The sequence below is a fragment of the Scomber scombrus genome, chromosome 3, assembly GCF_963691925.1.
Source record: "Scomber scombrus chromosome 3, fScoSco1.1, whole genome shotgun sequence".
In the NCBI taxonomy this organism is placed as follows: Eukaryota; Metazoa; Chordata; class Actinopteri; order Scombriformes; family Scombridae; genus Scomber; species Scomber scombrus.
The window spans coordinates 18,137,087-18,152,190 of NC_084972.1; the positions used below are offsets into that span (position 1 = coordinate 18,137,087).

Here is a 15,104-nt window from a genome sequence, read left to right on the forward strand (position 1 = left end):
CTGCCTCTATGACAGAGCGCTCTCAGGCCGCAGGGAGCACAGAGAATAGAGCGATTCATACAAGAATGCAAGGAAAGTGACAAAGGGACAAGCGAACAATTTTAGAGGCATTCACAGACCAAAAGTGCCAACAGTAAACACTAATTATTCCATTTTTTTATGCCTAAATAAGACCAGTAAATTAAATGTAAAGATATGAATGAATGTTCTGTATAAATTTAAGAAACAGAACATAATATTTCCTTCTTCATGTGTGGTTTACAGATGTAATTGAGCAATAATTGAAAAGACACTGAAACTGGCATGTAATAAGTTGATGAACTGTTTTAGCTTTTGTAGGCTACAGTAAATGTATGCAAATTGCCACTTCCTGGTTCATGAAAGCATGTTAAATATAATAGCAAATGATAACCATTTCCTCTCAATTAACCAGCAATTTATTCATTCATCAGCACGTCGGACTGTGAGCAGAAATAGAAAGAGGGAGAGAGGGAGAGAGAGTGAGGAAAGGAAAGAGGCCTTTGGGGATGACCATAAATATCTCTGACTCATCTTAGTTTATTTGTGCTGTAAAGAGACTTACTGTAGTTTGTTCCCTTTTCTCCTACAGTATATGCATATTATCAGCAGTTAATGTTTTCACTTCATTTGTTGCAATTTTCTGTGGTCTATATCTGTATATGATATACAGTATCAGGCACAAACACTCACACATATGCACATGTTTTTATCCTTAAATGCACACTAACAATAGCTACATAATAATCTCATGCAGGAGATACCACATTGCATATATATTTCTCCTCAACCCCCACAGCCGAACAGACTCTCCTGTGCCCCAGGGTGAGTGTTCATGTCTACTTGCACGACTCACACACTGACAGAGCTTAGTTGACCATATCACAAAGGATGCAAACTGGCTGAACCGTGCATGCTTCTACATAACTCTGGAGAGTTATGAGCTAATTGCTATTGCAACCAAATTTGTGTAGGTTTTGCATACAGAACAGATTTGGTTACCACTGAACCTTAAGGTGAACAGTGGTAATATAAACCTATTAACTATTCAGACGGGCCTAAATGCAGCACTCAAGCGATGCAGTGCCTCTTACCCCAAATTACACATAGAAAACAGCTAATTTAATTGAGTGCATACTTATTAAGAGTGAAAATGGACACATAAAAAGACAATGAAACAACTTGTCTTTCAATCAGAGCACCATTGTTCATACATTATCATTTATTGTCTAAATAAAGACAGCTGACTGACATTGATGCTAAAGAAAGATCACAGTATCAGAACTGGTCACAGCCCCTCCATGATCTATAAAAACAATTCACCATGACACTATGCTTAAATATTTACTATTGCTTCCATAACTGCAAAACCAATCATATCCCATTACCTCATCTGTGATGTCAAACAGTTACACCACAAAATCAGTTTCATAATGGCTGATTTAGTCCATAAAATATCAGACAGTGAAAAATGACCAGGAACATCTAGTCATTGTTCATGTGACCGACCACACCAGCTCCTTTTCACCACACTGAACTTGAAGTTTGCATGTGGGTATTTATTTATTTACTGCATTTTAATTGTCAACATTTATTAGGATGGGAGCACTGTATATTGGGAAAAAAAATTTCTCCTGTTGATCACTGCATGCCTTAAATGTTGCTAGGTAACATGCTAACCTGTTTTCAGAGACAACATTCAGACATAAACCCCATTAAAAGATTAACCTTTGAAATGATATAAAATTTAAATATAAAATTTCTCCTCCAGTTTTGAGGAAAAAGCTGTTTAGGATTGCTAAAATCAACTGCTAGATGCCATAATGTAAACAGTATATACAGTACTGTGTGTTTATACGTTCTCAACAACAACATTGTGCTAGTTATTTCATGTATTTTTGATTACATGACCACCTGAGTGTCACTACATATGCGTGCATGAAAAGCCACATCTGAGCGTGTGGCAGCGAGCCTGCACCCACATGAGTCAGAGTGACATCATGCATGTTTGATGTCTGTGTGTGACCAGAACGCTTACAAGAAGAGCAAACACAACAAACTGCAAGCAATAATACCAATGTCAAAGCACGCCATATGTAGCACAGTAGACAGTACACACACACTGAATGTATATAATCTCAAAACACAGCAGCCAATGCATGAATCTAAACCAATCAATGTGCTCTGCAGTTATCAGGCTGTGGGACAGTTTGAGAGCAGATATCTCCTGAGCGCCACAGAAACGTTGTGATGTCTTTCTGGATCTGATTGTGCATACAACGAGCAGACATATATTCTATAGGACTTCCGACATCACTCTCCTGCTAAATCTCCCTCCCCCATGCTCCCTTCCATCGCTCGCTAACTCTCTTTCCTTCCCCTGTCTGTACAGATCAGTCAGTGCCATCCCGCCAAGCCGGGGGGGGGGGGGGGGGGGGGGGGGGGGTGTTAAGCATGGTGTTTGTGTTTATCTTGTACATTGTTTACACTATTAAGACCTTTTACAACACCAGTTGATCCTTGATCTTACGTACCTTTGTATCATGACCTGTTATTTCTCAGGCAGGAGTAGAATGTTTTAGCAGAAATTCCTCTCTCTTCATTCATTCTCTTTAAATTGATATTATTTTTCAAATGAGATTTATATAAAACAATAATAGAAGTGACAAAATGTTTCTCTACTCCATAAATGGAATCCATCAACTACTCTACAAAATACAACATAATGCACTGAACATCTGCTCTTATGTAATACTCTTTATCGCCCATGTTTTTCATGTGTACACATAAACTGTATACATACAAGTGTGTGTGTGTGTGTGTGTGTGTGAGGAACTGTGGGGGCGGGCAGGAGTTGTGTAAGGATGTGGATGTCAATCTGCCAAGGAAAACTCTACAAGTGCAGGTCATCTTTAGTATACCCCCACACTTCAAAATGAAGAAAAAAAACAACATCACATTGAATATTTGTTGCATAAGGTTGGGGATGTATTACTTGCTTCTGCCCTAAAATTACATGATTGACACACAGTTGAACAGCAATGTCATTGAATTGAGATGTAGTCATTTTGTCAGTTTGCGAAGCACTGCCGCAGTGGGAGCAGAGAGTTTGGCAAAAGTCATACAGTATGCATCTAACTGAGAAAGAGGCAAATGCTGAATCTGCTACCTTAACACTGCAACACATGGAATAAAGCAATCTTGTGTATTTTCATTTCAGCCAAGCCCACAGAACCTCGCTCTTTCAAAATGTCGACACGTACACATTACCAATGAAAAAACGTATGATCCCCTCTCCTCTTCCTACTATGTTTTTTCCTGAGTAGACCGCTCAATCACGGTGAGTATGTACGTTTCTTCTTGTTACATTATTTTTTAAATGTACCGCTGACTTTTAGTGATCAGTTACAATAAGAACACACATTCCAGCCTGCATTTGTGTGTCCATGCAAGGAAGTACATATGGCACACAGCAGCTGATATCAGGAAATTAAAGTAAAATCCCAAAAGCCAGACTTTGGCTCCAACCGGTATGTCAACCAATCAGCTTTGTGCTGTAGTTTTATTGAAAATTCTCTTTTGTAGTTTTTGGCTCAGTCAGTCAAATATTTGGACAAAAAAGTATTACCTTACTGAATCCATGCACAACACGTCTGTACTGATATGAAATGACTGCAATATTGGCACGAACTATCAAGGAAACTAACATTTTCAGGTGTCTTTCTCTCTCCACCGCTCTGTCTCTGTTTGTGATTTGGTGTCAACTTAAGTTATCACGGCTCGCATGTTAAATTCATCTCTCTCCCTCTGTCGAGTTCAGTCTCCCTCACACACACAAGCCCAGATATGCAAACACACACATAGATATGTATATCCATCATAGATGTTGATCTAAGGATTATTTACCAATTATTGTTATCCATTACTGTCATTAAGCAGTATTTGGTAAAGGCAGTCAAGTAAAATGTTTTTAATGTTTTGCCTTCATGTGATCGTCAAAAGTGCAGCAAGACTGGAAACACAAGCAGAGAGAGACAAGTACAGTAAAACTTTTCCTCAGAAAGAAAATAAAATGAAGTCCATACACTGCGGAATTGGTGGAACCTTATAAAATCCAAATAAACTGCTTGGTTTTAATCTTCTTAAAGCAGTGAATGGTGTGTGTGTGTGTGTGTGTGTGTGTGTGTGTGTGTGTGTGTGTGTGTGTGTGTGTGTGTGTGTGTGTGTGTGTGTGTGTGTGTGTGTTTGTGTGTGTGTGTGTGCGTGTGAGTGTGCGTGTGTGTGTGTGTGTATTTGAAAAAGAAGTTCACACCCTTCCAGGATAAACAATCCAAACTAGAATAGATGAGAACAGGAAGTCATAATGAAAGAGTGTGATGGCCAATTCAGAGAGTGAGGAGACGTCAAACAACAAGTGCACGTTCAAGTTAAGGTGATGACATAGTTGACAAGTGCTCTCACTCATCAGCGGTTTGCCATTACTTGGATTATTTAGGGTCTGACCCAAATGTTAAGAATGTTAAGCATACGCTACTGAGTAGACAACTAAGAAAGACAGGTAATGGTTCCAGTATATGTTTTCATGACATGATATAACCTAACCAATCTGTAAAAACCAAAGGCAATAAAACATCAGACAATGGAGAGCACACGTGTCTGTTCATGGACCTGCAGGAAGATTTTCATCATAGGTGTACCATTCATTTAAAAAGTAATGTTACAAGACATGAGAATTATTTCTTGTTTACACTGACGCCAAATTGCAGATATATTGAGGGTATCAATAAAACAAAACAGGGAAGCATAACAAAATTATACAACAGGGAAGCATGGGAATTATTAAATATTTTGCTGTCACACTGTCGTGTTTTTCTCGCATATTATACATAAGAAATCATACATGTAACATACTGAACCTAGTGGAAAAAAAGATTGTTCCCCTTTAAGAAGGCCTGTTTGACTCACACTCTACAGTATGCACATGCTCTGCTGTTGTACATTATCATGGCTGCACTTTCACACAGTATACACACAAAACCAGCACAGCTCTGACTCTCTTTTTCTCGCTTGCTCTTGCTTTCCCTCTCTCTCTCTCACACACACACACACACACACACACACACACACACACACACACACACACACACACACACAAGATAACAAGCAGGAACAGTGCTATTGTGAGCCACAAATGAGCAGTTAAATTAAGTGACTAAACACATACTTCTACCATTATCTCTATTGGAGCCCACAGTCCAGACATTTGCTGCTCATGCCAGCCATTACACACATGCAGCCAACCGCTTCATCCGTCACACGCATGTACACATTCTTATGTACACTCTTCTATAATGCAGTGCACAGCCAAAACACTGACACAAGAACCTCAGCAGCACTCCTCATATGAAAATATATGTTATCAACTCAACCTACGTACACAGAACAGAATAAGAATAACAGAACAGTTACAGAAAAAGAAAGTAAGGATGATTATGAGAATGTTAATTGTGCATTTTGGCCCAAAATTTTTAAATCATCCAGTCAGGTTTGGTTTAGTAAATTGACAGTGAGGCAGTACAGTTGATGATACACATAATTTGTGTTTTACTGTTTTAATGGTCTTGGTTTGTCTATGAGTAACTGTAAAGCTGACACAGTTCATTTAACCCACTTTAAGGCTGTCCCATTATTCTAAAGAGACATAAGCAAGAGTGTTTTTTTGTTTTTTTTTACCACGCTTCACTGCTGTGGAATTCTTCCCCCGATCAAAGAGAAAAACACCAATGAGACTGAAAACCTACTTCGTTTCTATCTCCTACACTAGAATTATATAAGCGCTGCCTTGTTCTGCTTTTTATCCTTAAAGCTTTGTCTGTAAATAATTCATAAAAACCTAATAGTTGTTTGATCATATATTTTTGTTTTACATTGTTCATGTACATGCACATCAACAAGCTTCCTTGAGCTGCATACTACCGTGGATTGTTAATAACTCATCGCCAAAGGGAAAACTACTACCAAGCAGACCGCAAACCTAGACAGAATGGTTCTAGTAAAAATTACTATGTAGTGGAGTATGTTCATTTACAGATTCCTCAAGTTAAAAGCTTATGTTTGAAAGATGATGGCACCTGCATCCTTAAAATAGGCTGAAGCAAGATGGAGGATTTATTTTCTTACTTTGTTCCTGGTGAGGCATTAAAAATATTACCAGATGTAAGCTCCCAAAACAGAAAAAACTTCACTGTATCATGTCTGATTATCCATGACAAGAACCAAAGCAATCTGGTGGATGCCTCTCAGTGGCTGGTTGTCACACTGAGGCACTTGGTAACTGTGATCAGTCAACAGGCATTCGCCGCAAGTCACAAGTATGGCACTACGATGGTTGTTGGTATGTATTTACATCAGAAGTGACTTCTCCTTTGTTTGCTGTTGCTCATTTTGTGGTACACAGTATGCGCATTTCACGCCAAGAACAGGGTTGCATGCAAATGCATCTTGTGCTGTTGCATGCTGTTGTGCAGCGGGTTAACTGAAGTCTTAAATCGAGTTAAATTGTGCATGTCTGAATGGACTGTCAACGTAAGCTTTAGGTGACACTGATGATTGATCTGTGTGATTAGTTAATCTGCTGAGTATTTGAACCTGTGGCAGGAACGTCTACCGTCTGTTGTCCTGCAGTTGGTGTTGATGATGAACTATATGGCCAGTAAAGTTGAGAAACAGTAATATGTGATCAAAAATAAGCCCAATTTTATACATTATGATTTTTAAATGTGTCGTTTACGCAAGAATAACTTTCACAGTGCACTATGACGGTTGTTATGGCAAGACAAATATATGGCACATGACTTTTGAGGGTAATAGTTTGTCCTTTTTGTGAGTTATCTTAGTCAAGATAACGTCCATGTAGAACTTTGATTGATTAATAGGACTGACTTGATTAATAGTCAGAACAAAATATTTGCAAAATGTAACTTGATTAAATTAAAAGTAAACATATTTCTACAAAGTCTGTTATCTTGATAAGGATGTTTCCAAATGATCTGTGCTGTCTGCTTGCGTGTAATAGTTTTAAACACAGTAACATTACATTACATTACTGGGAGATGACGCGCATGTGACTGTCATTACTGTAGGCAAGCTTTGCTTATTTAATCTTGGTTAATGTTAAACAAGGAGGACAGTTGTCATCTCACACCCCTTTCCCCTCTTTATGCATATTTTTTCTTAGTGTGTCGACATTAAATTCAAGAAAATTAGATTTTTTTAAAAATACTAACATCCTCAATTGTAACAGTCTCCAAAAGTAAAACCCTGAGTTTGACTGTGAGTCAAACTGCGAGTTTGCTTCTTTTTGCTGGCATCCAAATGACTTCTATATTGGTTTTGTTTGCAGATATTTCAGTCTTTACATGTTTGTGTCCTTTTGTCCCCAATAAAATAAAAAGCTCTGCGGCTCCAGAGTTATGCAATAACAGTGATACGGGCAAACACTACATGATACCAGACGCGATTCGCTACATGTTGCCTTATGAAGGATGAGCTGTATGAATCATATTCACCATGAAAAGGTCATTGTTTTGCCCAGCTACCTTCAGCAGGAGCTGCCTGGGGTGTTGAGTCTCAGATAGATAAGTCAGAAATGACCTTAAAGCAAAGGCAGGAGGGTTGCAGACTATTTGTCTGTCCCCTGGACAAGGTGGGTGCAGAGGAGACACAGTCACATGCAGGATGGGTAGTGTGTTCACTTCTTACTATTACAGTGAAATGACTAAACAAAGAGAGCAATAAAGGAGAGGGCCAAGCAAAAGAGGATTGAAGAAATGAGTTCCTGACGGGGTTTGTTGTCTCATTGCACACTTCCATGTATACATGTGTGGAACCATTACAGCCTGTTACTCACTTGTGCCTCCTGGTGGTAGCAGGACCATGATCTTTTGCCCTGTGTTCTGCCTGAGGAGGAAATTGCTTTCTATTTATAATGAGCTGCTGCATTTAACCAAGCCTCACTAGCAAACTCATCCTATTAAGGCCTTTATGACTTTGCAGCATTGCACTGTTCTAACTCCCAGCAGCTCTGCAGGCACTGTGTAAACACAGTAGTACACGTAAATGAACAGATTTTTACCTTTCAGGAGTTAAAGGCAGAATGAGTAGGATTTGTCGGCTGCAGTTAGTAAACACAACATTTAAAGTTGGCCCCTCCTCCCCAGCTCAACGACACCAGAAGCGCTAAGCTGCAGTGCAGCGCTATGTCACCACATTTGTTTAGAGTACCACCCTCACACCCTGTTACTGGCTGTGGGCAACACACCCACTGCCCAAAGTTTGACGCCCAGAAACATCTTGAATGCAGCCAAATAACAAAAAATAGAAGTGGATGGCAGGGTCTCTGCAGATACAGTCACTGCCATACACTTCTAGTGGATCAAAAATGAGAGGGATTATTTTTGTTTGAGTCTGTATATTGTTTTAGTTTTTTTAGGAAAATCCTCTTCATTCTGCCTTTAACATTTTGAGTAATCAAGGTCAAATTTCATCCAGCTATTTCCCTTCCACAATATATGTGTAAGTTAATTGATGATATGCTAAATTGCTGTGTGTTGAAATTTATACCACATTTGAATGTATCAATGAGTAAAAACCTACATGGTTTAGCAGCCTTGCAGTATAATTTGATCCTTGCTTTACACATCAGGCCACTCAGCACTCCACCTCAGGTTTCATAGCAGTCCTCAGTCCACCTGTGAGGCTGCAGAGCAGAGCAGTGTGAAATGGCAATCCTCACTGCAGCCTTACCTGCTGGCCGCTATAGCAAAACTAGCTCAGCATTTCTCTCTCTAGCGCTCCTCCTGTGACTACAGCATGAGGTAGAACAACTAGGGCCAAGCTGGCACACCTGCCCTACAAAATATTCTATTGTTCAACCTCTGCTGAAAAGGGAAAGATTGCATTATTTTCCCTGGTATCTGCTTTAATGTTGACACCGCAGAATTAAACCTGAAGTCCTGTGCAAGCAATGTAAAGCTTACTGTAGCAACAGACATAACCGCATTTATAGTGCGATAAAAGAAGACTCCATTTAATAGGAGGCAGTTATACATTTTAGGGAACTTAGGCTTTGTCCTGACTTTACAGATTACTGAAAGGTCACTATATAAATTATATTTTATATCTAATCATCAGCATGTCTCTCTCATCACTGGTTTAAGTCCACCTCCACTCAAAAATATATTTTGCTTTTTACTTTACTTGAATGTTTGAGCTTCACTGAGCAAAATGATGTACAGTATGTGCAGTTTTACACTAGAAGGGTGTTTTCACATTCATCTGCTGAAGGAGCAATGTTTTTCTATGTTCTCTCCTTAAAAATCAGTGTAACACATGGACGAACGGTCATAATTTGTGACATAAACAGTTTAGGTGCAAACACAGTTGCAAAGTTAGAGGGGATGCTGCTTCCACAAGTGTTCTCTGTAGTCCCATTTCTGGTTTTACTTTAAACAATATCCTCAGTATGAAAATAGAAACACAGGACTTTCCTGGATAATGTAAAATCCACCAAGTTCAACGATTTCAACTTTGCTTCTGTGAATCATGTTTTGACAGGGATTTTGATATAGCAGACAGCTAATAATACTTCAAAACCCCTGAGCTGTTGCTGTGGAGAAGAAGCCAGTCATAGGCACAAATGAACAAATTCACACTGCACATTGTAAAGCCAGTTTTCTCAACACTATAATCTTTAGCTTTCGCCTGCCATTAGTGACACACGTGACCAAATTTTTAACTCCACGATTGGCTGTTTCTTGCCACAGCACACAGCCTTTGTTTTTTTTTATCACCGAACCAGATTTTTTTAACACAGTTGTTTATGTTTTTGTGATGATTAAACCGGGAGAGCTTCATGCCAATCCAAGCCGTAGAAGTGAGTCAAACTGTGAGTCAAACTGTGAGTCAAACTGTGAGTCACGTGAAGTTGTCTATGTGAAAAATGAATGGGATTTTTACATCTGGAACCAGGGGCGCCCAAAATAGCTCCTTCCACCCTGGTCCAATATGCAACTTATAAGTGTGATGTGAAAACTTGAAGTCTCTAGTACACACTGAGAATGGACTTTTCACTGGAGAACTCATATTGTATCCAACGATTAAAGTTTTGCCAAGAAAAATAATTGCATATTCATAGATTATAGATTTTTCAATGAGGGAGAACAAGGAGATGCCTGTAAAAATGTATACCTAGATGAATGATATAATTTGTAAAAAAAAAACACAAAGAAAACACATATCACACAAAAAATTATTACTCAAAGCCATCATGTGTCTTAAAAAATGTTTTGAAGAGATCTTTAGCTATTTTGCTTAAGAGGCAAGAAAGTCGCATTAATGATGCTGTTCAGTCTTGGAAAAAATCCCAAAAATGAGGCTTTTCTTATTAGTTCTTACTGGGTGCATACATACATTTAATCTGACATTCCCGACAAGTTCAGACAACAGACACTATGAAGGCATTTTTAAAGCCTGTGAAACTATCCATCACATTACACTTACACCTACAGCTCTTTGGTTTGTATTATGAAGGCTGTGATGAGATGTAGACTATTATCAAGTGTGCACTGGAATGTAGCTTCCTCCCTCACAAGCAATTTATTGAGTTTGATGCCATTTGGGCATTACTAGAGTCAATATTAAAATGCTCCCAGACCTTCCTCTCTGCCAAGACACCCTTGGATGTAATCTGAACGAATGAGAAGGTGAAACTAAACATATGAACGTAAATTCTCACAACGCTCTGAATGTATTAACACAGGCAGTTTGGCTCCATTATGTTTGGGATGCAAATCTGTTAAAAAAAAAAAAAAAAGACCTGAGGTTCAGAGACTAAGCAAAAAGTTACGGAAAATAAATAAGCACTTGTCAAACCTGTATGTAGAGTCCATTATAAGTCTGAAGCTGGCCACACATTAGTGAGCAGCGTCTATCACTGAGAGCTGTTTAGCTCAAGTCATCTAAAATACTATGGAGCTGCCATTCAGCTGCAAAAAGCTACTCTGAACACTCATATAAAGCTCACATCTATGCTCTGTAGTACAACAAACATTTAGTAGTTCACAAGACCTTGTCACATAAAAAACTTTACACTGAACCAAAAACAGAGTCAAATATTTTATATCAACTCAATCAGGATGCTCCTAAATTCCCTTTTTTGTTTCAGAGTCAAAACAGCATCATTGTTGCCAAATTCCCATTCTATATTTCATATGCACATGTGAACATGTCCTTCCAGCCGTCACCAAGTTAAATCCACTGTAGTGTCACCTACACTGAGACTGTTAGGACAACCCACGTCTTTCTAACTTCACTCCCAAACTAAACCTGACAACATACTGTAGGTAATACTGTATGAAACACTGTAATGTCTCAGATGGCCCACTTTCCTCTGATGCAACACTGCTGTGTAAACAAACACCCTGAGGTCACCCTCCAGGAGGTCAAACAGGGAAGCAGTACACCTTACTTCTTTAAAGTAGACCAAAGCTGTAGCTTCCCTTGCACAGCGGCTTCAGCTGCATAACAGACAGAAGAACATTCCCTCTGTTCTTTTAAAGCAAACTGGTAAACTTTGTCTAACATGTTCCTGCTCTCAGACAAAGCTTTCAAGAACATTCAAATGTCTGCAGACGCACTATATAAGCTGCTCATGAATCATTGAACACTTCAGTTAAATTCTGCTCATGTAAGGACCACACTCTTGCGTGTTTGTCTGGCTGTGGAGAGAGTGCACTCATCCTCAGCTGTGGAACAATGCTTACAACACTACATCACCCATAATTCATCACACAGACATAAATGCACAAGGTGCACGGAGTGGTGCAGTGACGAGAAATTCTAAAAATAGAAAGCAGTATAAAACCTCTGTACAGAAAAACTATGGCATGATAAAGCACCAATGAGGATAGTTGTCAACCTGTTCCTCTGTGTGGGCACAGCAGATACCTCAAATCTGCATGATAAAGCAATATACTGAAGACAGAGCCTGCATGCATTGTGTAACCACTGAGACACCTATGACTATATCTACATCTGAAAAAGGTGATACAATCAAACTTTATCAACCAAAACAAGATTATGGAGTAACATTATGTATAATGCACAGAGAGAGCACTTTCACAGTCTTAACAATGAATTTATCCATTCCCCATTCATTAGTTCAAACCAGAAATAAAAGCCCATCTTAGATTGCAACTACTGTGTATAAGTCCAAGTAACCAGCATTGATACAACAGGTATACAGTGTATAAATGGATTATAATTACATATACAAGACTACTCACCAGGTCATGGTTTATGGAGTTGGAATCATCTTCAGGGAAGGGGACATAGACAGCTAAGGCCATACAGTTGGCAAAAATAGCAATTAATATAAAGATATCAAATGGCCTGAAAGGAGAAGTTAAGGAAAATGCAGAGGATTTAATGGCATAACAAAGCATGAGGAAATAATAATATTAAAAATGGCTTGCCAAATCTTCTGTAATAGTTACATTAGTTTGATGTCATTCTTTATTTACAGAACTGAGCTCTTCTTATGAAAGTGATTATTTCCTCAATCCAGATTTTCTTAGATTTCCAGGATTTTATCCACAGGTTTAACTCCGAAAACTAAGAAACTAATGCTATCTCAAAGATTAAATAACATATTTTAAGTTATACTGAAAATAGTTGAATATTGAACTGTTAACAATTTCAAGACTAGAAATTCCCTGTAAGCATGAACCAGGACTTCAACTGATTGACATTGATTTCTAGTTGAAAACTGGGTGATAAGTATTCTTTTTAACATCTTTTCAACCAACTAAAATCCAGTTACAATACCAACGTGTCACAAAACACAAATTCGTTAATTTGTTCAGTTGTAGCTTGAAAGAGAGACAATATTTATTAGTGTGAAGGTTCTTCTCCAAAGTCATATTGCACTGGTCTACACAAAGACGTAATTTCAACAAATGCACTGTTTCTTATAAAATCTCAGAAATATGGAACTATATAGTATGGGTGAAACCAAATCCGAAAACAGTATTTGGAAAATCATAAATAGTGGGTTTTTATGAATGTCTATTTTGTACAAATATTTTTTTAATTATTTGTTTGTGCATAAACAAATAGCTGAGCTTTGGTTGAGTGTTTAGTGCAGCCATCTATGGTCTGGGAAAGCAGGGTTTGACACCCGGAGTGGAAACCCACAACTAATTTTCAGCAGGATTTATAACAGTAACATTTTTAATCCTCTAAAATGTGTAAATAATAGGCTATCATCATTTTGGAGCCTGGCTAAAAAACCCAAATTTCTCAGTTAAAAGCCAATATTGCAAATCCCAGTGAAATATAATGTGTATCGGAACAGTTTCTTCAAAAAGTTGGACTTTCATTTTTTGAAAGTAATCTTTTCACTGGTGACCATAGCCAATTTAAATGTCTTTTCAACAGGAAAACACTCACTGGGTTGTTTCATGAAAACAACCATCTATCTCACGTATATTAACATCACAGTTACAGAAATTAAAAGATAGTTTATAGCATTATTCAAATATTGTAAGGCAGAAATTGAAACAAAAGTTGTAAATTCAGTTAATTTGTATAATTAATCATCAAATTATAATTGCAACTGTTTGAAACAAACATGCACCAGCTGGGACTCCTTATAAACTGATAGTAAACCCACAGTGACTTGTTTTACAGAAAAACACACAAAAGTGAATTATGAAATGTATTGTTGTGATTCATTCATTAATTATTTTTTATATCATCTAATGGCTTTTGTAATGGCTGCATCTGCTTAAGCGACAAACCCACCAGACTGTCACACAGCCAGTATTGTGCCAGTGTTGCGTCACTCTACATACCCCAACCAGTATTTTAGGATTCAGGACATCAGCATCACTGATATCATTTTGTGTTCAGTGGAAGAAATCCACAACTCAATTTGACAATGTTTTCCAACTGAGACTCACATGAAAGTATTTTGACTGCACTTCACTCAAATGAATATTTTTTCTTCCCAGCATTACAACAGCAACATATGGTTTTACTTTTCTTTTTTCTTTTTTTACATCATGCTATAGCCCACATATAATACAGCTACAAATCAACTGACTAACAGATTTAACGCAGGAAAAAGAGGTGGAATAAAAACAGACGGGAACTGTCTACATCACTTTTATGTGGACTGAGTCTGGTTACTTTAAAAAAACAGTATATGAAATCATTTGATGTGGCAGTCTCTAATAATTATTACAGCTAAGATTCAACAAAGAAATACACACAAGTTTATCTCAAAACTCAGACATGCACCAAACCGCACATGTAGTCACTATAAAGGATACTTCCACTCCACCAGGCTGATGCAGGCCCTGCGTATTGGGTTGTTGAGGTTGAGGCAGAACAGAGCCCTCGGTGGCCTGCTGTTGGCGTTACTGCCCTGTTTCTTGCTTTTGGCATATTGCTGCCGCTTCTTCTGTGCCAACGCACCTACCGGGATGGTAGAGGACGTTGGGGCAGGCTGGGCAGGAGGAGCGGGTGGTGCCGCAGGAGCTGGAGCTGGTGCCGGAGCAGGGGCAGGGACTGAGGCAGGAGGGGCTTCTGGGGCCACGGGGGCCGGGTCTGGGGCGGGCCCGTTGGCGCTCATGGTGCGGGTGTGGCTCTGTGAGGAGCATCCAGCAGCATGGATCTGCCAGGGTAGACAGGGAAGCTAGAGGAGGGCAGAGTAGTCTGACCAATGAGCTGGCAAGTCACCAGGGGAAGCGACTCTGGTGCTGCTGGCATAATTTGCCTCTGAAAGAGAAGGTGAGAAGAGTTGTCACTAGTTCATTTTGCACTACAAAACATTGTCAGAGCAAATGATATCACTTGATGCTTGATTAATGCCCAACAAACAGGTGACAATCCATCTTAAACTCTAATATTTCTGCCGGGAGACAGAGCTTAATCTAAATATGTCTCTCCCTGTGATCTGCTGTGCAGTCAATATGACCTGCACAGTTAAAGGTGCTCCAAAAGGACACAAAGGTAATGTGAGT

General features: G+C 38.8%; 1 protein-coding gene across 1 annotated transcript in view; it reads right to left on the reverse strand.

Annotated features, from left to right (window-relative positions):
- The window catches only part of cacna1da (calcium channel, voltage-dependent, L type, alpha 1D subunit, a), a 55,303-nt gene extending 40,590 nt beyond the window's left edge, over window positions 1-14,713 (reverse strand). Inside the window, exons 1-2 of the mRNA XM_062415480.1 lie at window positions 14,412-14,713; window positions 12,363-12,468 (exon numbers count right to left, since the gene is read on the reverse strand). Of these exons, the coding sequence (XP_062271464.1) occupies window positions 12,363-12,468; window positions 14,412-14,713 (408 nt within the window). The remainder of the gene's footprint in view (window positions 1-12,362; window positions 12,469-14,411) is intronic.
- Between the last annotated feature and the right edge of the window lie 391 nt (window positions 14,714-15,104).